The sequence below is a fragment of the Miniopterus schreibersii genome (genome assembly GCF_964146895.1).
Source record: "Miniopterus schreibersii genome assembly, chromosome: 15".
NCBI classification, from domain to species: domain Eukaryota; kingdom Metazoa; phylum Chordata; class Mammalia; order Chiroptera; family Miniopteridae; genus Miniopterus; species Miniopterus schreibersii.
Window position 1 is genome coordinate 31,038,668 of NC_138115.1, and position 25,577 is coordinate 31,064,244.

Genomic DNA, 25,577 nt, shown 5'->3' on the forward strand with positions numbered 1-25,577 from the left:
GGTTGGGAAGTAAATATAGAATTTTAATACTTCCTTATCCATGTGTCAGAAAATATAAGATCTAAACAGGGGGAAATGCACTGGGAGGATTTCACCACCTTTCAGGCACGCTGCAGCCTGAGTGCTATGAGCAGGAACGCTGTCATCTTGTCTGAAGGGCTGCAGCTGCTTCATGGCTTCTTCGAGTTCCGGTTACTTCTGTGCAGTTTTCTTTGATGGGAGTCCATTCTTGGCCTTGCCAAGTCATTTTTCTTGAGTTGACATACAGCTTTTTGCATAAGCATTATTTTTAAAATAAATCAAGGATTTTCACTATTTGATTTTTGCCAGGGATAAACTTGGAAGGGTTAGAACTTGTAGGGTACAATGTCAGACTAAAAGTTTCCTTTTATGATGTATTCTTCCCATTTTCCCCTTTGTTTCAGGAGCTGGGAATCCAAAGTGCAAAGTTGCTATTGTTTTGGGAAGAACTAAAAATACTTCGGCAAGCAGGTAATAAACAACTGACTAAGAATCTGTACAGGAAGACCAGTCAGTTCTCTCTAGCCACTTAATTTACCTAGAATGCACCATTGGGTGCACAAATCATAATGTAAAATATAATATTAAATGTCATATTTGTTAGAATTATTTTGCTGAAAGATATATTTAGGAAATATTTTGGGGAGTGCTGCTGTACATTCTTCACTGTGGAATTTCCTGTATTAAAAAGTGTTGCTACTTCTCAAAGCTTTTTGGGTCAGATTATAAGACATAAAATTTTTCAGAACTGTCTGTAAGTAATTAAGTGATGTTTAGATCAAGGGCAATAGTCCTGAAATGTTTAACACTGTATATCAGTTCCCACTGTTGAGCAATGAGACGCCTCCATTAAATAGCTTTTACTTATTTTCAAATCCTTGTTATTGTTCCAGATCCCAGCCAGCATCCGACTGTGCTTTATGTATGTTTTTACATCCCATTCCAGACACCACTGCTTATCTTACATGATTACAAGAAAGCAATAACAGCAACCAAAAAATGACAATTGTGATTCCGCCTAACATCTGTTTTATTTTCCCACTTAGCAGACTTCTCCTAACATCTGTTTTTCTTTTGACCAGACACAAACAACACAGCATGATTCTTGTTCCTATCAACACACCTGGAGTAGAAGTCATAAGGCCTTTGTCAGTGTTTGGCTACATGGGTAAGGGCTCAGTCAACATGACCACGCTGGAAGACTGGAGTATGTAGTTATACTGAAGGGAATAGAAAGCATTTTAATGTAGGACATGTGTTCTTAGAAATCTTTTGGCCCTAACAACTGTCTTAATATAAATGCCAGCAAATAAAAAGAGGGGTGGTGCAGCATTCTACCTCATTTTGTTTACTTATGGGACAGGATGGATTGTATTCAAGGAACAACTCTGACTGCCAGTCTTCTATCGGTAACCCGGGAGAATAGACTAATGAAATATATAATCATAAAATCTAGGCAGTCCACAATAAAATTCATTTTTGCTCTCTTAATCAGCCTATAAGAGCTGTTAATAAGCAATGAGTTTTGACTGAATTGAATGCAAACTATTCCTACCTTCTGTCCTTGCGTGTAATTTCTAAGCAGCAAGGATACTTTTATTTCCTGCCACCCACGTCAGGCTCATGTCTGTTGTTTCCTTGCTGCTCAGGTCATTCACTCAGTAAGTATCTGAGTGCTGAACACTGTTTTCGGTGTTTAGTGTACATTAGTGAAAACAAGAGACTAAGATCTCCACCCTCCTAGAGCTTACATTGCTGTGGGGAGGAGACAGGAATTAACTACAAACATGTAAGTAAATTAGGTAGCACTGCGATCATACAGCAGGTGATAATGTTATGAAAAAGTTTATTGAACTCCCAGTTCTGTGGTGACCCGGGCTTTCTCTTTATTGTTGAATGTGGCTAATGAAAATGTTCAAGTCACAGATATAAGACCTACAGTTTTACAGACAGTTGACGTGGTCACCCTCTGCAGGATGCAGCGATAGAATGGGGAACAAGCTCACTGAAGCAAACCGTGCATGAAAAGTTGGGCTGCAGACTAGCAGCCTGAAAGACTCCCCAGATGAGTTCATAATATCAATTGGCTGCAAATACCCTCCATTACAGAGCCTATGTTAGAACTTTCAGGATGAGAAATTCACCAGCACCTCGCCAACTCCGTGCCCAAGGCCAAAAGAAACAGCGTGGAGAAGATTGATTACTAATGTCTCTTCTGACAGGAAAAGGGTGTGGAGTTAGCATGAAATTATCTCCAGAACTTGGGGAGGAGCAGTGCTGTAAAGACAAGTGTGAATGTGTTCCCAGTTTCAGTGAAGTGCCAGCATTTTCAAGAGGGGGACAAATGGTGAACAAGCCTAGACTGGGAACAGACATCTCTGAAGACCCAGCCTGTGCTTCATCGCTAAGGCTGAGCCAGCTCTGTCTCTCTGAAGCAGCCTCTTCACATCTTCAAACCAATGATAAAATAAGAAACGTAAATTACATCACTCACTTTCAATTTTTGAACTATTAGAACCTTTCTTTTTCAAGCAGAATTTTCTTTGGAAGACCACATATAAAAAATTTCAAAGAAGCCATAATAACAATAACAAAACAGTCTGCTTGGAGCTGTGGAGCCATCTTCCCTTTTAATGGCTCTACAACCTCAGAGGATGAGTTAAAAAACCCTGGATCAAATGAGTTCTAAAAGCTCTTCTAACTTGAACATCTGATGAGTTTTCTGGGCTCTGGGATGCTGGGGGTTCAGGGCGCAGGTCTACCTAGGAATGTCTGTGACATGAGGCTTTTAAATCCTACTCTCTCTGAGTAATTATACTTTAGCAGATTAATTATATGGGACTATTTTTTTGGCTAACCCATTTTGTTCTTTAAAATTTTATTTTCTATTTGATAGATAATTTGCATGGAGGACATTTTGAGATCCACTTTAATCAGGTGCGAGTTCCTGCCACCAACTTAATACTAGGTGAGCTAAGTTTGCAAAAAAGATTCTACTGAATTGTATATTAAAATATTTTCAGGTCTAAATATGGAAAAGATATGAAGTCTGCCTTAATTTAGATACTTTCCCTTCTTACTCCATTTACCAGGGAACATTTTTCCATTTTGTGGATTTTCTTACATGGAATAATGTTTTATTAAAGTGTTTGATTGTGGTTTTGTATCACATCAATTGAAAACATAGCTAAAAAATTACAGAATTCAGAGCAACACACTTTTTCCTAAAACATGATTGTCAGGCCTCTCCTTGTTTTAAGAAAACCTCAGTACTCTCTGACTTCAAGTCTTACATACACATTAGGAACATAAATAACTTTGAACACTGTATGCTTGGAATGACTCTGCCCTCTTGCTTACTGGAATCCTACCCAAACTTCAGAGAATCGCCAATGGAGCTCTTTCTGGAAGGCTTTTTTGTTCCTCATGCCGGGGATCCACTCCCTAAGCCCGGTGCCTGCCAGGTCCCAAGGTCACAACCCTTCCCTCCTTTGCCCTTCTCCATACCCTTTCCCCCCACGGCCCTTGTTTCCTGTTCTTGATTCTAAACTAGTGTAGGAACCGTGTCTAATCTCGCTCTGTAACCACTGTGGCACTAATAAATAGCTTCTGCAGAGTAGCTACATACTCAAGAGAGAGTTCTTAAATTTGATCACAGTGTTGAATGATGGTGGTGTAAAAACATCAAAATCAAAAGTTCTATAAATGTATAATGAAACTAATTATAAAACTGACATTTTTCCCTACCAGAATGTCATTTATACTGAGGGCAGCTCACCATTTTCTCAGGATTTGCGTAAATAACACAGTAAGTTGGCTGCGGCCACTTTCATGTTCGTTTTTCTTTCTCACAGGTGAAGGGAGGGGATTTGAAATTGCCCAAGGCCGCCTTGGACCTGGCAGAATCCACCACTGTATGAGAACAGTAGGTTTGGCGGAGCGCGCTTTGCAGATCATGTGTGAACGGGCAACACAAAGGGAGGCCTTTAAGAAGAAACTGTATTCACATGTAAGGATAATTATTTATTTCAATTTATTGTAGCCCAGTGCACTACACTAACCTAGAACCAAAACAGCATTACTTGGTCAGAGAGAGATTTCCTCTACCTAAACAAGGTGATTCTTTCCCCCAAAGTGTATTTCTGTCTGTATTTAAAATTAGTCTGATGAGAGAGATTTATCTTTGTGAAAGATTAACTCCTAAAATGCTTCAACACCTCAGCAGGCAGCGTGGGCAAGTCCTTCAGCTTTCTCAGACTCTCCTCTAGAGAACCTGGTCCACTGGTCCTCCCTGTGGACATGTGAGGGCTGTCATGGGAAGAGGGATTGCTTTGATTTTTGGCTTTCTGGAAGAATTAGGATAAGTGTAGATAGAGGGAAATAGCCTAAAACTCAGTGAAAGGAGAGATTTAAAAATGGAATGGGCTGCTTCAGGAGGAAGTGAGTTTCCTGTCACTGGGGAAATGCAAGTAGAAATGGAACCGACATTTGGTGGGATGTCCATAATTTTTTTGAATTCTCATCTATAAATTACATACTGTCAAGTGTGTTGTTTACAAAGCACAGTAAACACTGTAATTACATGTAGGCAACATAATAAAAATTAGAGAACATTTATCAAGAGAGAATAAGGTATCATTTCAGACTTCCTTGAAAAATTTTTTTAAGAGAAGTGGGATATCCAAATCATCCCACAAAGAACCCTTCTAACTTTTAAGACAAGAAAATTATCATTAAATATTTAATATTTACAATTGCTGACATGTTGGTGTTAGGTCAAACTTGTGATGGTAAAAATGTACTTGTTTGCTGGACATGTGTATTGTAATACATTGGTCCCCTTATAAAGTGCATTTGTGACCATCTTATGAAATTTTGCAGTATATTTTTACTTTCAATTTCTATAGGCTATGTTTACTTTTTGTGAAATGTTTTCAGCATATCTATGTGTAGTCATAACATTGTTCTTATAGAAAAATACAGCCTGCTTTATGGCACCCATGTAGGAATCATTCGTGGGGAACCCCTTGGTACATGGTGAGAGCAAGGGTTTGGCTGTTGGATGGGCACTATGGGAGGAGGTAGGACGGTGTGAATTTGCAGGGCCCTGGCTACAGCTTCACACTGCTGCTGGAGTAGGAGCAAAACAGTTGCTCAGGGCATCAGCTATCACTTCTTAAGCTTTTCTCCTTTAGAGACAGTATCCAACCCCTGGAGCTGGGTGAAGGGAGGGCACAGAAGGGTTGATGGACAGGCATCTCTGAACACACAAAAGCACTCTGCTCAACTGCCGCTTTCATGAGAGATTTTTTAATACTGTGCTAAAGGGAAATTTCCCTCCTGCTTTTTAAAATTAATGTATCAAGTAGAACAAGCCTGGGCTTTTCAACAGTATGACTCCCTGGAAACTTCTTGCATTTGGCACAAAGAAAATGATCTGGCAGAAGTAAAAGAGATGTATGAGTATATCATAAACAAAAATCCGGGCCAGCCTTTTTTTTTTTCCAGTTCATGAAAGTAACATTCCTTTTCCTTGAATTTGGAGACTCCTTCCAGCTGCCTTCTAAATGTACCAGGCGCTAAAGCTAACAGTTCTATGTCAGAGTTCTGTCTTAGTAACTAATCTGGCAATTCCTTAGAGCACTGTCTACCCACTTAATACTTTCCAGCAAATCTAGGGCCTGTAGAGACCCAGCTGCAAACACTTTCCTTCATTCTGAAGCTAAAGTAAATGCATCTGGTGTCTGTTCATGAAGTTAGGACCCCCCCAGTTTTATAGGCATCAACAGGACACTCACTGACCACTGGTAGCTCGTTTGAAGTTGTTAATTCAGAGCCTTGGTTCAACCTCTAAGGCGGAGCCATCCAGTAGAAATATATTGTGAGTCACAAATGCAATTTAAAATTTTCTAGTCAGTACGTTTTAAAAATGTATAAAGAAATAGATGTTGATTTTAACCCAATATACTTAACCTAATATATACAAAATGTGGTTTTGTCTTTTTTTACTTTAAATCATTTTTATTTTTCAATTACAGGTGACATACAATATTATATTAGTTTCAGGTGTACAATCCAGTGATTAGACATTATATAACCTACTACGTGATCACCCCAATAAATCTCATACCCATCTGACACCACACATAGTTATTACAATATTATTGACTATGTTCCCTATGCTGTACTTTACATCCCCATGACTATTCTGTAACAACCAATCTGTACTTCTTAATCCCTTCACCTTTTCCACCCATCCCTCTGCCCCCCTCCCATCTGGCAACCATCAAAATGTTCTCTGTGTCTGTATGTCTGTACCTGTTATGCTTGTTTGTTTATATTGTTTTTTAGATTCCACATATAATTGAAATCATATGGTATTTGTCTTTCTCTGTTTGACTTATTTCACTTAGCATAATACCCTCTAGGTCCACCCATGTCACAAATAGCAAGATTTCATTCTTTTTTATGGTGAGTAGTATTCCATTGCATATATGTACCACAATTTCTTTATCCATTCATCTACTGATGAACACTTAGATTGCTTTCATATCTTGGCTACTGAAAATAATAAAAGAAAATGAACATAAGTGTGCATATATTTTTTTGAATTGGTGTTTTGGATTTCTTCAGATAAATACCCAAAAGTGGGATTGCTGGACCAAATGGCAATTTTCTTTTTAATATTTTGAGAAACCTTCATATTGTTTTCCATAGTGGCTGCACTAATTTACAATCCCACCAACAGTGCCCAAGGACTCCCTTTTTTTCCCACATCCTCACCAATACTTGTTGATTTATTGATAGCCATTCTGACAGATATGAGGTGGTATCTCATTTTGGTTTTGATTTTCATTTCCTTGATGATTAGAATGTTGGGCATCTTTTCATATGTTTATTGGTCATGTTAAGCTGTATGAGCTCTTTGTATATTTTGGATATTAACCCCTTATAGGCTGTATCATTTGCAAATATCTTCTCCCATTCAGTAGGTTGCCTTTTTTGTTTTTTTGGTGGTTTCCTTTGTGGTGCAAAAGCTTTTAGTTTGATGTAGTCCCATTTGTTTTTTTGCTTTTGTTTTTGCCCCAGGGGACAGATCCAAAAAAAAAAAATTATTAACACCAATATCAAAGTTTATTGCATGTTTTTTCTAGGGGTTTCAGGTTAAGTCTTTAATCCACTTGAGTTTATTTTTGTATATAACTTAAGAAAGTGGTCCAATTGCATTGTTTTCATTGTTTTGCATTTATCTGTGCAGTTTTCCCAACACCGTTTTATTGAAGAGACTGTCTTTATCCCATTGTATATTCTTGCCTTTGTTGATTAATTGACCATATAGGCATGGATTTATTTCTGGGCTCTCTATTCTGTTGCATTGATCTATGTGTCTGTTTTTATGCCAGTATCATGCTGTTTTGATTACTATAGTCTTGTAGTATAGTTTGATATCAGGTAGCAGGATACTTCCGATTTTGTTCTTTCTCAAGATTCTTTGGCTGTTCGGCACCTTTTGTGATTCTTATAAATTCTAGGATTATTTGTTCTAGTTCTGTGAAAATGCTATTGGTATTTTGATAGGTATTGCATTGAATCTATAGATTGCTTTGAATAGTATAGACATTTTAACCACATTGATTCTTATCCATGAGCATGGTATAGCCTTCCATTTAACTTGTCTTCTTTGATTCCTTTCTTTAATGTCTTATACTTTTCCGAGTATAGGTATTTTACCTCTTTGGTTAAATTTATTTCTAGGTATTTTATTCTTTTGATGCAATTGCAAATGGGATTGTTTTCTTCATTTATCTTTCTGATTGGTTGCATTTTTATACAATAACAAACTATTTCTTAATATTAATTTTATATCCTGCTACTTTACTGAATTCATTTATTAGTTCTGATATATTTTTTGGTGGAATCTTTAGGGTTTTTTATATATAGTGTTATGTCATATGCAAATAACGACAGTTTTTTAATTCTTTCCAAATTAGATGCCTTTTATTTCTTTTTCTTGTCTGATTGCTGTGGCTAGGACTTCCAATACTATGCTGAATAAAAGTGGTGAAAGTGGACATCCTTGTCTTGTTCTTATCTTAAAGAAAAAGCTTTTAGCTTTTCACCATTGAGTATGACATCTGCTATGGGTTTGCCATATATGGCCCTTACTATGTTGAGGTATTTTCCCTTTATTCCCATTTTGCTGAGAGTTTTTATCATAAATGGATATTGGATTTTGTCAGGTGCTTTTTCTGCATCTATTGATATGACCGTACGATTTTTATCCCTCATTTTGTTTGTGGTTATCACATTAATTGATTTGGGATAGTGAATCAACCTTGTATCCCAGGAATAAGTCCCACTTGATTATGGTGTATGATCTTTAAAAAAAAAAAAAATTTATCCTCACTTGAGGATATGATATATTGATTTGAGAGAGAGAGGAATGGAGATACAGAGAGAAACATCAATCGGTTGCCTCCCGTATTCACACTGATTGGGGTTTGGACCTGCATCCTAGGTATGTGCCCTGACCAGGAACTGAACTAACAACATTTTGGTGTACAGGATGATGCTCCAACCAACCGATCCATCCGGCCAAGGTAGTCATAGTGTATGATCTTTTTAACACATTGCTGAGTTCAGTTTGCCAATATTTTGTTGAAGATTTTTGAATCTACGTTCATTGGGGATATTGGCCTGGTTGCACCAACTCATTACTTTCAGGCAGAGGTAGAAGTCCAGGATGCCATTCAGTTTCCATTAATGCCTGAGGGGAAGAGTGCATTTTTACTGCCTGGTAGGATAGAAGTCCAGATTCCCCAAGTGGTCTCCACTGACACCACAGGGAGACTGGAGCTTGTTGCCGGCCCAGCTCCTTACTTGGCATTCTCATATCACCCTGGCAGGGGTGCTGAGGTACCTCATTAGAGCACTGATGAGGGGTGGAAGTCTAAGCTGGCATGAGTAGGGACAGGGCCAAAGTTTTTTCTGTAGCGTTTGGCTTGGGTAGAATGGTTATTCTGTGTAAGTTTTCTTTCTTGCTAGGCTGCCCCTACCCAATTCTTCAGCTGAAGAGAATAGACTTTTGTTGTAGTTATTTTTCTGTACAATTTTTTGTGCTCATTAGCATTTCCAAGTTGCTGGCTTCTTCAGCCTTTAAGTTTGGGATCTATGAGGCAAAAAGAAAACCCAGGGAACTTACCACTAAGTTGTTCTTTTAGTCTGGAAGTCCCTAGCAGGTCTGCCTTCTTCTCTCTCCTTTCAGAGTCCTCTTAGTTTATTTTATAGATAAGGCCCAGGTTTTCAGTTGTACTTAGCAAGAGAAACAGGGTAAAGAACATCTTAGTCCATTTTCCTGGAAGTAGGAGTCACTGGCAATACCATTTTCTCAATCTGTGTCGGTACTCTGTAAACCACAATGCAGAGCTCTCTGGGAAAAGCTGCATTGGAGAATGGGCCTGGAGCTAAGGCTGAAGTGGAATCTCCTTCACTCCAGATCTGGGCCTTGGGACCCACACATTCAGACATGTGTCCGAAGCACATAAATGTAACAACTTAGATGAAACAGACTAGTTCCTCAAACACAATCTACCAAACTCTTGAAAGGTGAAATAGATAATACATATGGTATACAGAGTAAGGCTTGGGGACAGCCTTTGGACTAGACTAGTGTTTTCACCAAACTACAAGGCTTTGTTACATGTGACACAAGACACTGGCTTACCCTTCTTTTTCTGTCCTTTGCTCCCCTGCAGGAGGTTGTAGCTCACTGGATTGCTGAAAGCCGTATCGCCATTGAAGAGATCCGCTTATTGACCCTGAAAGCCGCCCACACCATTGACATTCTGGGCAGCAGTGCCGCTAAGAAGCAGGTGAGGCCCCTTTCACCACCACCTGTCAAGCCTTCTCCAGAGTCTCCCTTCCACTGGGCATTCAGGTCTTACGGCGCCTCGATGGCATTCAGACTATTGGAAGCTTCTGTGTGACTTTGGTTTAAGGATTATAAATGTATGGCACTTGCTAGTTTTCCTTTCACTGAGCTGCTTTAGGAAATGATTTTCAGGATGCAAAATATCTTCAGCATTCTTGAGACGTGGCAACAGGGAGTAGGGAAATCCTAGACTTTATATGGACTTGGAATTGTACGCACTATGTCCCTTTCTGCTGGCTTTATGGCCTGGGGCACAGGAGCTAACCTTTCTGCCTATGGCCTAGGGTTCTGGTGGCAAGTGACCAAGATGATATAGAATGCATGGCACTGTGTTGCCACATAGTAAATGTTTCTGGCTTATATAGAATAAGAAAGTGATTGCTTAATTCTAAAAGCCAATAAAGTTGCTAAGAGAAACAGATTAGTGAAGACTCTTGAACATTTTTTATGATCCCTAAGGTGATGAATTTATCAGCTGCCTGAAATTCTTTCGGAAACAAGGAGAGTTATAAATAAATTAGTAAAATGTGATCTGGAAGAGATACCTCTTTCCAGAAGGTCGTATTGACTGAAATATGGCCATGAGCTGCATTACAGCGGATCTCTGTTGGCTTTTATCAAAGATCCTGTTTTAGTGGTGAACGCCTGTGGGAAAGTTCCCTTGTTTCATGTCACAAGGAAAATACAGATCATTTCAAATTCTGCCACATGGTGTACTATCAAAGAAAGGGATATTGTTTTGCATCTTGCTTTTGTAGATCGCGATGATTAAAGTGGCTGCCCCTCGGGCCACTTGCAAAATTATTGACCGGGCGATCCAAGTGTGCGGAGGCGCAGGTGTTTCCCAGGATTTCCCTCTGGCTTACATGTGAGTGGGTGCTACTTAATAACCATCTGCATTTGATAGGCTTAGAGTTAAAAATCTACAGCTGCCCTGACACTAACTGTTTAAGAAGAAAAAAAATATATTAACTTACTTTAAAGTATACTAAAGGCTACATAAGGTACTAGTTATAGACAAGACTTTTGGCTGCACAGGAGGTCAGCGTCCCAACCCTCACATTGTTCAAGCTTCAACTACAATATTGGTGCTTTAACATGGAGCTCAGTACCAAAAAATAGTTGCCGTTATGATTACAATGACCATTTCACTTAATTGTGTTCACTTTCACACTGGGTTCCTGGGTGGGAAGAAATAGCATGGGGGTTCACCCTGAAGCAGGAAGGAGAGGAGGGGGCAGAGACAGCCGAAGGGAGCCCAGAGCCAGGCTTAGGTATGTACTTAGGATGGTTACCACCTCCCACAGGGAGGCCTCGGCCCAATCTACAGCAGTGCCTGCCAGTGACCATCCCATGTTGATTCTGGTTGGTGGGAGTCAATAAGGAATGACACTCTCCTCCACTGCCACCCTGCTCATACTGGAGAATGGCCTCACCAATTCTCCCATCAAGTTTTGACCTTAAGAAAGAACTAAACATACAGTATTATATACTTTTAGTATTAAGTATTATATTTTTTTCGTACATAAGTATTATATATTTATACTTCATTAGCAACTTCTAGTAACCTTTAGCAAACCAAGACTGAGATTAAGCCCACTGCACTGGACCATTCCCAAGAAGAGAATTTAAAATGGCATTTCTGAAGTTTTTAGAAGTCCTCAGGCTTCTTTATTGGATTTTCCCTGTGCTTTTTTTTATCACTGCCTTGGCCAGATTTCAAAAATTAATAGTTTTGGCTTAGAAACAGAGTGACTGATGTTAAAGCACCACATTCCTCTCTGATAACTCCCGCCACCCTGTTCCTTTTGTTTTTCCAGGTATGCCTCCATCCGAGCTTTGCGCTTAGCAGATGGACCTGACGAAGTCCACCTCTCGGCAATCGCAAAATTGGAGCTTTGGGACCAAGCCAGAAGCTTGAGGGCCAAGGTGTAAGGAGGCGACACCGCCTCACCTCTAGACACACTGCTTGAGCTCCAGAATTTGACTCTTGTTCTGTTTCTGTAGCAGTTTGAGCACAGGATTAATCATGCACTTTTGGTAAAGATTTGAGGATCTATTTTAATCAGTGGGTTTTATAATTCAGGGGTCACACAGGATTAATCAAGTTAATAAGAAATTCTGTAACTGTTGTCATTCAGTCTGATACCTAACTCTTTCACCTTTACTTTTTAAACACTCAACTAGTAAAGAGATCGTGAAGTAAACTGGAGAGCTTAAGCATAGGCACACAAATATCTTTACTTTTTGATTCTCATGAATTGTTCCATTTAAATAAATATTCAAGGAATATTAATCATTACTTTGTAAAAAATATGGTGGGATCTCCTTTTTAACACTCATTTAGGGGTTGGTTTAACACTGTCATCATGTTTGCATTGGAGAGGGATGCATGACTGATGGGTCATTTTAGACTTCATATCATCACAAGCTTCATAATTCAACAGGAAGCATTTATACATAAAACTGAAAGCAGTTTAAACTTTACTAGAAAATATGGCACATTATGAGAAAATGTAATTAAGAAAAATTTTAATTGTTTATGTTAATTGGATAGTGGATGTTTAAGGTACAAGAAAGTTACTTAATTTTGAGATGAGATTAAAGACAGTCTGCTTTAAATGCCATCCTGTTAAGAGCAAACTTCCTGGTGGCCATTTAAATCAGCTCTGCTCAGTGTGGCAGCCAGTGGCCCCATGAGACACTTGAGCACTTGGACTGCGGCTGTGCAACTGAGGAAGTGAATGTTTTACTTTATAAAATTTTAATTTAAATCATTTCTCAACTTAGTTACTGGAAAACTTTCAAGTATGTTTGGAATAACTTGGCTATATGAATTCACTTTTTGTAATGTAAATTTTATGATATCTAAATACGAGCAAGTATTTTGAATGGTTAATTTTGCATCTGAATTAAGAAAAAGAGTAAGTATAAAATACACACCAAATTTTGAATACTTAGTGTGAAAAAAGAGAAACATTTTATTAATACTTTAAAAATACTGATTAATGTTGAAATGATAAAATTTGGATATACTGAATTAAATAAAATATATTTTGCCTGTTTCTTGTTACCTTTTTAGTGTGGAAACCATTGGAATAGTTAGTAACTGGTAAATTTTCAAATTAAAGTGTTTCTAAAAATTATAAAACTGTTTTATTAGAAAGCTTATATAATATCACATGAATTTATTGATGTCCAGAGATTGTTTCAATCATTTAAGTATCTTGAGGGGGGACAGACATTTGACAAGACCTGGGTTCTGGTTCCTTGTGTGTCATGTGGGCTTCTTACATTTGTCTTTGAACCATGACCTCTCTGCACCTCATTTGTCTTTCTACTCACTGGAATTAACTTTGAAACCTCAGGACCCTTCCCTTACCTACTCAGGGTTTGTTGTGATAATCACTGAGGCCATATGGAAGCACCTTGATATTTGTGAACCACAATAAAGTACTTTACAAGGTATCCTTCTCTAAAGTGAATAAAATCTTAAACCAAGCTATTTAACTCCCTACCTTTAATTCATTCAGATAAAATGTTATGAAGAATATTAAGAGTTGGTCACTATGCTGCAGTCTACCTGGGACAGTCAGCGAGGTTCACCATGGATTTGAAGCCAAATGGCTTTAAAATATGAAATTGCCCTGTAACACCCATATTATTCTGGATATTATGGAAGGAGTGAACTCACCAGTCAGCAGCAGGGACCTCGTGACTGCCCAGCAGGGAAGTTACCATGAGGCTCTATACAGAGCTCATGGAAGCCACGCGAGGCTCTATATAGACTCATGGAAGCCATGCAGGCCTTGTCCAGGGTAGTTGAGGTGGTTCACATTTTAACCCTTGAGAACACACAATAGAAAGTTCAGCTGATCATGGAAGAGCCAATTTCCTCATCAACCTGTGGTTTTTCACACAGCTTTCCCAAGGTCAACATTACCCGAGTTCTTCCCATGATTGTAGCACATGCCACAGGCCTGCTCATATTTTGTCCAAGAGAACTGAAGTGGGTGAAGAGCAACAGAGTCCAAGCATAGCGTTTCGTACTTTGATAGAAAGGCTGCATAAAGCTCACAAAACCCACTTTCCTCATTCTTTCTTAATTAAACAACAGTTTCTGGGAAGTTCAGAAGGAAAGTACTTCTTACACAGGGTTCTGAGGGGATTTAAATTAGTAAAGGTCTTAAATAAAGGATATTATAAAGTGAAATGTATTTAAGAAAATGTCTTCTATGAACAAATGCCCTGTTTTGATCAATCCAGGCAGCCTTGGCCCAGCTTGACTCTTTCACTCACACTTGATGATCCCTCCCCCAAGAAGTAAAGTGGGTGCAGACCAATCAGAAGAGATCTACTGAGGTTACCAGAAGATTGCTCTTTTTTTTAATTTATTTGCATAGTGGTGTCTCCTCTATTCCTGGAACCATACCTGACCTCCAGCAGGCACTCAACAAAGGTACTACTGAATGGCAACTTGCAGGCCCAACCAAGCCATTTCCAGTGGCTTTTCCATACAAATGGCCTGTCTTGGCTCATGCTGGAGACTTTCCTAAACAATCCACAAACCCCAAACAAGCAGCATCTGGTGTCAGCATGCCACATACCTCTTGCTAAGTGGCCCCAGGCCCGGCACTAGCAGCCTCTGGCGTCAGTTCCCAGCTTGGCCTCTCCTGGGCAACTCCAAGCCCAGCACAAGTCGCAGCTATCTGCAGATCACTCTGAAGCTCCTGCCAAGTGGTGCCAGGCAGGGCACAGGCAGTGACTGATCTTGGCTTGCAACTCCCAGAAGGCCCTAGAGCCAGCACACCCCATAGACAGCCTCAGCCCATGCCAGAGCACCACCCAGTCACCTCCAGGAAAGACACACTCGAGGAGAAGAATCATTGAGCACCAGAGACCTGCTGAAGCGAGTCCTGCTCTATAGGGTTGGCTCCTGCATAGCAGCTGCTCCACAATCCTAGTAGCCAATGGGCCTGGAGGTAAATCCCTCCCATTGACATGCCAACATCAATCAAGACTCAACTAGCCCTGGCTGGGTAGCTCAGTTGGTTAGAGCATCATCCTAATACACCGAGGTTGCAGGTTCGATCTGTCAGGGCAAATATAAGAATCAACCCATGAATGCATAAATAAGTAGAACAACAAATCAATGCTTCTCTTTCTCAAATCAATAAAAAAACAAAAATAAAAAAAAACTCAACTACAACAGGAGGTTGCACACAGCCCACAAGGGGTTGGGGGAGCGCACCTGGAGAGCAGAGCTTGAGTGACCGGGGATGCTGTGCCAATGGGCCCTACAGGATACCTATTACATAAGGCCACTCTACCAAGACTGGGAGGTGTTGTGTCTCTACCTAATACATAGAAACAAACACAGGGAGGCAGCCACAATGAAGAGTGAAAGAAACATGTCCCAAATGAAAGAGCAGAACAAAATTCCAGAAGAAGAACTAAACAAAATGGAGACATGCAATCTACTAGATGCAGAGTGCAGAACGCTAGTTATAAGAATGCTCGATGAACTTAGGGGAAAGATGGAAGAACTCAGAACTTCAACAAAGAAATAGGAAACATAAAAATGGAGATAGAAAACAAAACAAAAAAAGAATACAATAACTGAATGAAGGATACATTACAGGGAATCAACAGTAGAGTAGATGAAGCAGAGAATCAAATCAGTGATTTAGGAGATCAGGAAGCAGAAACACCCAATCAGAATAGCAAAAAGAAAAAAGAATCTTAAAAAAATGATGACAGTTTAAGGGGCCTCTGGACCAACATCAAGGGTACCAATATTTGCATCATGGGGGTGCGAGAAGGAGAAGAGAAAGAGCAAGGAACTGAAAACCTATTTGAAGAAATAATGACTGAAAACTTCCCTAACCTGGTGAAAGAAACAGACATACAAGTCCTGGAAGTGCAGAGAGTCCCAAACAAGATGAACCCAAAGAGGCCCACACCAAGACACATCATAATTAAAAATGCCAAAAATTAAAGATAAAGAATCTTAAAAGCAGCAAGAAAAATGAAGTCAGTTACCTACAAGGGAGCTCCCATTAGACTGTTGGCTGATTTCTCAACAGATAATTGGTAGTTACAGGATAGTCATGGGGATGTAAAGTATAGCATATGGAATATTGTCAATAATATTGTAATAACTATGTATGGTGTCAGATGGGTACTAGACTTATCAGGGATGATCACTTAGTTATATAATGTCTAATCACTGGATTGTACACCTGACACTAATGTAATACTGAATGTCAACTATAATTGAAAAATAAAAAATTATTTTAAAAAAAAAATGAATGAATGAGCATGGATGCTTTCTTGATCCATGATTTGCAATCCATGAGAGTTTGACAAAGCATTTATTTACAGGTCTACTACTAAGAGAACAGAGCAGAAAGCCTGAGCCCCAGCCCCTGAACACAGAGGTTGGACAGCAGACCCAGAATGGAGAAAAACTGGGGCTGAGACAGGACACTGGTGCTCAGCGGTAGGGGTTGCACAACAGCTTGGGCAAATCAGTTGATGAAACAAGATCTTTAATAAGTATTTAACAATCCAGGGAAATGCACATCTACTTTTTAAAAATTTCCTGGTGCGGTGATAAGCTTTAGGTACAGAGGGAAGTCAGGATACCTAAGAAAAACAAAACCATTCTTGGTGGTGGCCAGAATTTTCCAATTTCCCAAGTAAACAGGATTCTGGGAAGTGTCCTCACTTAATTCAAGGCAGCCAAAAAACATTTAGGGTTTATGATCCTGCCACAATGTTTTTATTTCTTTTTCAGTATCTCTTTCTGATTGTGGCGATTACGTGTTTATCATGAGAATCCACGAACATTCCAGTGTAAGAATGCGGTTGGTATAAGTCCTGTGAAACAAGGGCTTTTCACTGCCTTATCTTTACCCAAAAATATGTAAACAAACAAAGGGTGATTATCTTGGCGTGGTGTCTCCCTCAGGACACCCAAAGTAAGTATTGCTCAAATGGAGACTGGGCATGTGGTCAGGGCCTCCAGGGGCATTTTACCAGCACTCCTGCGCCTGCTGGGTTGATGTCTAACACCACCCTGGTGAAGAGGCGTAGTTCACTTTTTAAATAGGTGAAAGTGGAGACTGCAGACGCCTCCTCTCCCCACTGCGCGTACCTCTTTGACTTCGATTTCTACTGTTTTTGTTTCTTCCTTACTTCACGCCGCCACATGGGCCTTCTGCTGTTCCTCCAATACCCTAGATTTTTAAAAATTAGAAACAATATTTATTGTTAAAATAGGGCACTCTTAAGGGAAAAGAATGTGCATGAAGAGCCTTCCTGGATTTTCTGTTATCTTAGCATGCCGAGACTATTGATTCAAAACTTTCCTCACTGTGTAGATGGAAAAGCTCTCCACCGATCCTCGTTTTACTTTTTTTTTTTTTAATGCAATCAAGTAATCAAATCAAAACCCAACTGTTAACAGACTATCTGTCTGTAGGCACATATGCCCAGTCCATCTGGACAGACAGACAGAAGCGGGCCTCAAGTCCACATCTTCACATGCAGGCCAGGATTAGAGGTTCCCTGGAAATCAGGTGGGTATTCCTAACTCGGGACAGAAGTCCCATCTCTTGCTAAGCTGGTTGAAAACATGCACAGTGTCTCCAGCAAGAGGCTGAAATTCCCTCATTAGCAATAAGTATTTTGGGTATAATAGGGCAGCTCTTTGGCCACAGGTGTTATCTGGTCTAGAAGCTACTCAACTCCACCTCCAAACCCTCTAGAGATCCCTTAAATTGAGAAGAATGAATTCTGTCAAATGTTTTAAAATGGCACACCAAGTTATACACGGAAGAGGCTGTCGTTCAGGCAACAGCCTCACCAAGTCCACACACAGCTCTGAGCCCAGCACCCTCCACCCCTCGGCCCTCAGGATGGCCTGGTCCTGCCCACTGCTCCTCAGTGGCCGCTTCCAGCATCCAAAAGCCTCAAGCAGCCTTCAGCCTCACAAGTCAGAGGTGGCCTAACTAGGGGACTTCATAACAACTTCAAGGCCCAGGTCCTATGGTCCTACTTCAAGGTCTTGGCACTTGCTTTTCTGTTTGCCTAGAAAGCTCTCGCCCACTCCATATTCCCAAGGCTTGCTCCTTTCCTGAAAATGTAACATTCTAGGTCACCCCATCCAAGTTTCAAACACACATTCCTTATGCTCGTCCAGTTTTGTTCTGAGAACTTTCACCATGTACCATACTCTCTCTCTTTCCTTTTTTTTGGCTGATTAACCCGCTTCCTCCACTATAAAGCATGCTTTAGCAGGGAGGGGTTTCTGTCTGTTTTGCTCACTGCTATGCTATAGCCTTAGTATCCAGGACAATGCCTAGAACGTGCATACTAGGTCCTCGATAAATATTTGTTGAGTGCATGAATGGAACTCCTCCAGCTGGAGGGCAGGAGCCCCATGACATTTGCTCAACCTTTATATCAGGAGTATGGTGGGGATCAAATATATGGTGACGGAAGATTTAACTTTGGGTGATAGGCACACAATGCAATATACAGGTGATGTGTCGCAGAATTGTACATTTGAAACCTTTATGATCTTACTAACCAGTGTCACCCCAATACATTTAATTTAAAAAATGAAGTATGGTAGCAGAGTCTCATTTACTCACTGACCATATAGATGCTTTAAAGAAGACCTAAAGGCATGCTTCTCCACCCTGGTTGAGCATCAGAATCCCAAGGGAGCTTGACGTGGACACAGCTGCCCCTGTCTCAGCCCCAGGCCCAGGCCCAGGCCCAGGCCCAGGCCCAGGCCCAGGCCCAGTGTTGTGACTTCAGTGGTAATAAAATATACCAGGGATTCTGGTGAAATGAGGGTTGAGAGTGGAGACTCACTTCCTGCCAAATCCTAATGAGGTCTGTTAGGATGTTTGACTGCAAACACCAGAAAGAGACTGGCTAATGTTAGCAAAAGGGAATCTGTTAGGTGGGTGTGGAGGTGGAAGCTAAGGCGGTCTGGAGGATCTCACCTAGACAAAGGGAGGGCGACCCCTGCAGGGCTTACCTTCCTCTTGACCTGCCCACCAGTTCTCTGTCCTTGGCTTGTCTACTCAGGCTCTGAAGAGCATTTGGTTGGCCAAACTCAGGTTACAGGTCCACCCCGGCCTGTTCTAGAACAGGAAGAGAGAAGAGAAATATAATGCAAGCCACGTGGGTGATTTAAAATTTTCTAGTGTCACGTTAAAAAGAGTACAAAGAGCCCAGCCAGCGTGGCTCAGCAGTTGAGCATCGACCTATAATCCAGGAGATTGAGGTTCGATTCCCAGTCAGGGAACATGCCTGGGTTGAGGGCTCAATCCCCAGCAGGGGGTGTGCAGGAGGCAGGTGATCAATGACTCATCACTGATGTTTCTATCTCTCTCTCCCTCTCTCCCTTCCTCTCTCTGAAATCAATAAAATATATTTAAAATATATATATTTAAAAAAATGAGTACAAAGAAACATGGAATTTTAACAATATATTTTACTTAAACTAATCTATCCAAATATTATCATTTCAACATGTAATCAATATAAAAAGTTATCAAGATATTTTATACTTTTCCCTCCAAATCCAGAATATAGTTTACATTTATAACTCATCTTAATTTGGAAACTGAATTTTCAAATGGAAATACTTGAACTGTAAAGTTAACTATATATAGAGTTAATAAAATTTAGTTGAAAAAGTTGATTAACATACTCAAATTGTTCCAAATGTTCTTAAAAGTTTTCAAAAACTGAATTGAGCATCAGTTTTTAAATTTAAATAAATTAACTAAAATTTTAACTTTAGTTCCTCAGATATATTTCAAGTACTCAGTGGCTACTGTATTGGGCAGCACAGCTCTGTCCCTTTAGCGTCCACAGTTCAACACGTCATCTGGATACCCTCCCACCAAAGTCACACCCAGTGGGGGAAAGGACGGGACATTAATAGAAGTGGAGAATGGACACTGACCAGCCAAAACAAACTGCCGCAGGGTGATTTATCTCTCTCATACTTTTGTCTGGGGAAGGAAGAAAAAAGTTAACTCCAGTACATTTCCTGAATTTAAGATAAAAACAAAACAAAACTCAGCATTATAAGGAATTAATTGCTAAGTGTTTCTAGTTTACCAAGAATCCTGTGCTAACCATCCCTGAAGATTATCTGAGGGGAAACTGGCATTTGTTCAGGGCAGTTAGGGTTTCCGATTGGAAACAAAATGTTGGCTTTAATAGTCAGTGTCTTAAGGTTACATGGTTGACTTATGGGCCAGAGTCCTCTCAGCTTGGTTGCAATTAATAACGATCTTCTCATGGAAAAAGGAGACATTTTTTATAAAATTCAAAGTTGTGGTCATCAATTATTCCCTCCCACTGATCCTCTGCAAATTTGTTTACAATCAGATTTTTGGCTTCAGAGGAAATGGTCCCCAAATGGCTTACTTGCTGCAATTCATTCCGGTTAGTCCATCTGAACTCCTAGCTCTGTCTCCAGGATGCTAAATGAACTTCCCACTGTCAGGGGCCAAGCGGGGATCCCCCTCCAGAGGGGTGGCCCTGCAGGCGGCCCTGTTCCGCACCTGGAGGGAGCGCCCCTTCCCTGGAGCCAAGGAGCAAGCGAGCTCCCTGCCCCTGCCTGCTCACAGGTGACCCTGGGGGCCGCTCTTCAGCCAACAGACCTAGTGAACCTGGAAGTCCACTCTCCTCCTTTGCTTGAAGTTCGTTTTAAATTCTAAATCCTGCAGAAACTGTCGGTAAGAAGTCTCTTTCCAACCCTTCAAGACAGCTGAACGGAGCGAGCAAATAACTGGACAGGCAAACCCACAATGTATTGTGATCCTCACACACTAAGTTAATGATTTTCTCTATTTTTAGCCTTTCTTTTGCTGGCAAAGTTCGAGACAAAAACCATCCAGAAGAAAAGACACAGCAACAGCCACTCACAGAAGCGTTAAGGTTTGGCCAGAGTGGAGCGTGAGTGCTGAAGGACCCGATATATTTCCTTCCTACTCAGTGTTAGCTCTGCTGCCTCGTGAGTCTTTAAAGGATTTCTAATTTATATCTAGTTGAAGCCACACAACTCTAGACCAACTGGAACTGAAAGGTTAACTTTGGCGTTGAGATGGAGGATGCCTGCACTCCTGGGCCAGCCAGCCCGTCCAGATGAGCGCCTCGTGGGGGGCGCACTTGGAACCGGCCAGGCTGTCCTTGCCCTTAGGAGGGACTTCACACAGCTGAGAATTCAACCCCCAAACCCCACCCATTTGTACGAGATAGGGCCAGATTTTTATCAACCACACAACCTTGAGAAAATAAACTGGTACTTACACAGGACAATGAAAGAAAATATTCTCAAAATTTCCCTGTTAAGATCCCATTTCCACTGTAGACACCTGTGCGAGATGAGTCTGAAGCAACATCAGCTGAAGAACCTAGAAGCAGGACGCAAGATAACAGGTGGGACTTCTCATTCGGAAACCCCAGTCCCAGCCCAAACCTCAGTGGGTCAGATTCTCAGGAGCTGGCCTTGATACTCAGAAGTCAGGAGACTGGGCTGGGGCAGGAATTTGTAATTTTGGAAACTGGCCCACAGGGCGCTGACTCAGACAGCCCATGGCTTTATTAATGTCCATTGTTAAAGGCTATTTGCTATTACCATCCATTTTGTACCAGATGAATTGGGCTGTTTTTTGTAATCATTAAGAACTGACTTATACAAGCATAGCCTAATTCATTCAAGAACTACTTAGTGAGTGCCCATTACATTCTAGGTATAATGCTAAATTCGGGGGGACTCTAAAGATGGACATGACAGCCGTAACCCCTGCACTCACTAAACTTACTTCCTGTGGGGAGATGGTCAGTTACACAAAATGCTCTCTTTGAGAGTCTACATTATCAGAGAGTCAGACCTGGAAATGAGAGGTGTGAGGAAGAAAGAAAAATGTTCTGGGCAGGACAATGTGTGTGAAGGTCTCTGGGGAGAAGGTTGTCAAGTTCTAGAAACTGAGAATGATGCCTCATGAAAGGCCCCACAATCCAAGACGAGGCACTGGACTTGGTCCTAAGAGCACTGGGGAGTCATGAGAGGGTATTAAACATGGGAATGCAAGGATCATATCTGGGTTTTACAAATATTACTCCATGAAGAATGGACTGGATTCAGACTATGTTAGAAGTAGGGAAACCAGTTAGGATCCTGTTGCAATGATCCAAGAAAGACACATTAGAGGCCTACGCAACAGTGGAGATGGACTGGAGACAGATTCTAGAGATATTTAGGATATAAACAATTGATTTAAAATGGTGTGGCGAGCTCATGTTTCTTGCGTGGCAACTGGCTAGATCCAAAGGTTCACTCGGTTTTATTTAAAGGATTTTGTATTTTTCACTTTAACCCTCTGATGTAGCTGGGATGTATGTGCATGTAAGAAAATGAGTCCTTTCCTATACACAGTGGGGTCTACATAATGGTTGGCCAGTTGCTTGATGAATCCATTTTTTCTCTCACCCAGATATATACCCTTGCTTAGGGGAAAGGCCATCTTTATCATATGCTATTTATCCTATCCTTGGACTGATTTTTCAGACTGTTTGCTTCGACTGACCTTTTGTTTTAGTGCCCGTACCACACTGTTTTAATTTTCTGTAGTTTTTTTTAATATACTTTAAAATTTGGCTGAGCAATTCCTTATCCGTTCTTTCCCATATTTATATAGTATTCTCACAAATGAGCCATAAAATCATTTTGTTGAAATTTTGATTGAGATTGCATTAAATTTACTTCAAGGACACCTCTGCAATGTCGAATCATCCTACCCAAGGATAAGACGTCTCCCGATTCAAGAATTCCATTTATGTCCCTCAGTAGAGGGCTAGCGTTTATAAAAATCTTGCACATTTTACATTAAGGTTATTCCTAAATATTTTATGTTTTTCTGCTGTTGTGGATACTATTTTTAATTATATTTCCTACACATTGTTTGCACATACAAAAGCTGCCTTTTAGTTTTGGATTTACTGATTTTTAGTTTCCCCTCATTATGTATTGATTTTTAAAAACATAGTTTTTACTTATAATCAAAGATGCGCATGTTAGAGTTCAACGGTCAAATCATCGTTCAAAGTCAGTGATAAAAATATCAGTAGCTCCTCTGCCCCACAAACCCTTCCAACATGCTAATTTCCCATTCCCATAGGCAACCACATATACACTTTTAATAAGCATGGCGATCTATTTCTAAGTAATGCAGCTATACTACGATTCATCTCCATTTTAATTCTGAAAAAATTTAATATCTTCAGAAAAGTTACATGAAGAGTGTAATTGTTACAGAAGGCAGCTAGTTAGTATTAACGAAAGAGAAGGAGCCAGACATCTAATTAGGATGGATTAACTAGGAAGCTAGTTTCACAGAACTGCAGGGAACAGCAGCATTGCCCTGCCAAGGGGATTAATGCCCCTCCTCCCTCTCTCCCAGGGAACCACGGTCGCTCCCTCGGACTAACGGGGTAGGGGGTGACAAAGAGTGAGGGGGAAATTCCTCTGCTGAGACATCTGCGGTGGAAACCAGATGTGAAGCAAAACTATGAGGCAAGTGCAATGGAAGCCAAAATGGTGACCATCAAGGGAAAATCTGGTAAAAAGACCAGACAGGACAAGGGCACAAAACCCTGGAAGATCCCAGAAAGGGGGAGGCACCAGCACTGCCCTGGAAGGATCCAGGAGAGAGGCTGGATAGTTTGAAAGAAAGCTTAACCCTTCCCAAACCCAAGGAAATAGAATCAAAGCTTAACAAATGCCTAAGGCATTTGCATTCTCTCCCTTCAGCAGCCGCAGGGCCAAAGCACAGCACCCACCCCGAGCTGGAGGACAGAGACTGGGCTGGGCTATCGGAGCGCAGTCCAGGGTGCGCGCACCCCGGCTTGGCAGGGACAAGCGCGGGCCTGTGGCCCCAGAGGCTGGACTTCTGCAGGGAGGTGGAGCGGGGCCACGGGGCCACGGATGAGAGACATCGGGCACGGCGTACCTGGGGCAGGCCCTTGTTTCCACTCCCTATGCCTCAAATCCCATGCGCGTATCCTGGAAATGCAATGAACAACTGTATGCCCTTACCTCGATCCACACTCTCTGCTACTGGAGTTAGCTGCAGACATGCCACTTATCCCTAATGCAAGAACCACACTTGGGAAAGTTGACCTTGATAATAAAATACCGCTATTCATACAGTTTGCTATTCTGCTTCTTGTGAATTTTTGTTGTTATAGCCGTTATTGACTTAATTCTTAATTTAGAAAATTCAGTTGTTTTTCATCTTTTCCCTCGACCAAAGTTACGCGCGCTTTCACACACCGTTTTCCCTTTCCCAACATAATCACACTGGCATCATAATTTTGTGCGCGCCAGCCAGACCTTACCTTACCATGTCGTATGTACTAGGATTATTTTGCTGTCCGGCTCTTCCGAACGCTTCCCTCAGGTACGTCAATGTCCTTCTCAGTATATTCAAACACACAGCTTGTCTACAATTTCATCTTCTTGAAGAATTTGTTTCCAGAGCCTCTGATCTGCTCGTCTGGTCTGGCTGTGCTCTAAGCCAGCGGCAAGGCGCTGCCTGAATTTAGAATCTCTCTTCACCACTGTCTGGAGGATCCCAGCTTCCTTTCCCGGCTCCCCCGTTCTAGTGGAGAGCATCCTTTGGGAGTTTCTTACAAAACATTCATGGTAAATCTGAGACCTCGTGTGTGAAATGCCCATTTTTGTCCCCTCGTTCGGTTGGTAGTCAGGCTGGGAAATCATGCTCCCTTAGACTTCTGAAGGCATCATGCTCCGTCCGAATTTTTAGTGTTGAGAAATCCAGTGTTGTTCTGATCCTTCTTCCTGTCCAAGGAATGTTCTCCCGTTCTCCTGGAAGCGTATAGGAACTTGTTTTCATATTGCAAAATTTCACAGTGACCTGCATTGACAAGGGCTTTTCATCCAAGGGGCTGGGCACTCGGTACATACTAACTGGGCGCATACTCTTCCTTTCTGGGAAAGTTTTTGAAAATTCTTTGTGTCCTCCACCCATTTAGTCAGCTTGGGCTGCTATAACCAAATCCCATAAACTGGTGGCTTAAAACAACAAACATTTATTTTTCAAAGTTCTGGAAGCTCAAGTCCAAGATCTAGGTACCAGCAGATTCGGCATCTGTCCAGGGCTGTTTCCGGTTTCCAGAAGCCACTTTCTCACTGTTTTCTCTAACTGCTCGAGAGAGCCTTCTGGGGCCCCTTTTATAAGAGCACTAATCCCACTCAAGAGGGTTCAACCGCCTCCAGAGGCCCCACCTCCTAATACCATCACCTTGGGGGTTACGAGTTTGGGGGGCACACAAAAACATTCAGTCCGGAGCGGTCTCTCTTCATGGATCTAGGTCTTTTGGGATAATGGGCCTCCAGGACTGGGCCTCTCATTTAACTTTTGTCTCCTCTTTTTTCATCTCTATCGTATATTCTGCTTCAGGAAATTTTCCTCAACACCTCTCAGTGCCTTCCATTGTTTTTTATTTCTGCTGCATTACTTTTTTTAAACTTGTAAGACGTGGTTTTAGTTCTCGGAAACAAGTA

The 25,577-nt window shown here is 41.1% G+C and overlaps 1 protein-coding gene across 1 annotated transcript in view; it reads left to right on the forward strand.

Moving 5' to 3' along the window:
- ACAD11 (acyl-CoA dehydrogenase family member 11) overlaps positions 1–13,017 on the forward strand; it is a gene marked incomplete at its 5' end in the record, with an annotated part of 56,293 nt that extends 43,276 nt beyond the window's left edge. The window contains 7 exons of the mRNA XM_081159674.1: positions 426–492; positions 1,104–1,189; positions 2,918–2,989; positions 3,876–4,030; positions 9,777–9,893; positions 10,711–10,820; positions 11,773–13,017. Coding sequence (XP_081015800.1) covers positions 426–492; positions 1,104–1,189; positions 2,918–2,989; positions 3,876–4,030; positions 9,777–9,893; positions 10,711–10,820; positions 11,773–11,887 — 722 coding nt within the window. The 3' untranslated portion in view covers positions 11,888–13,017. The remainder of the gene's footprint in view (positions 1–425; positions 493–1,103; positions 1,190–2,917; positions 2,990–3,875; positions 4,031–9,776; positions 9,894–10,710; positions 10,821–11,772) is intronic.
- Positions 13,018–25,577: the final 12,560 nt, after the last annotated feature.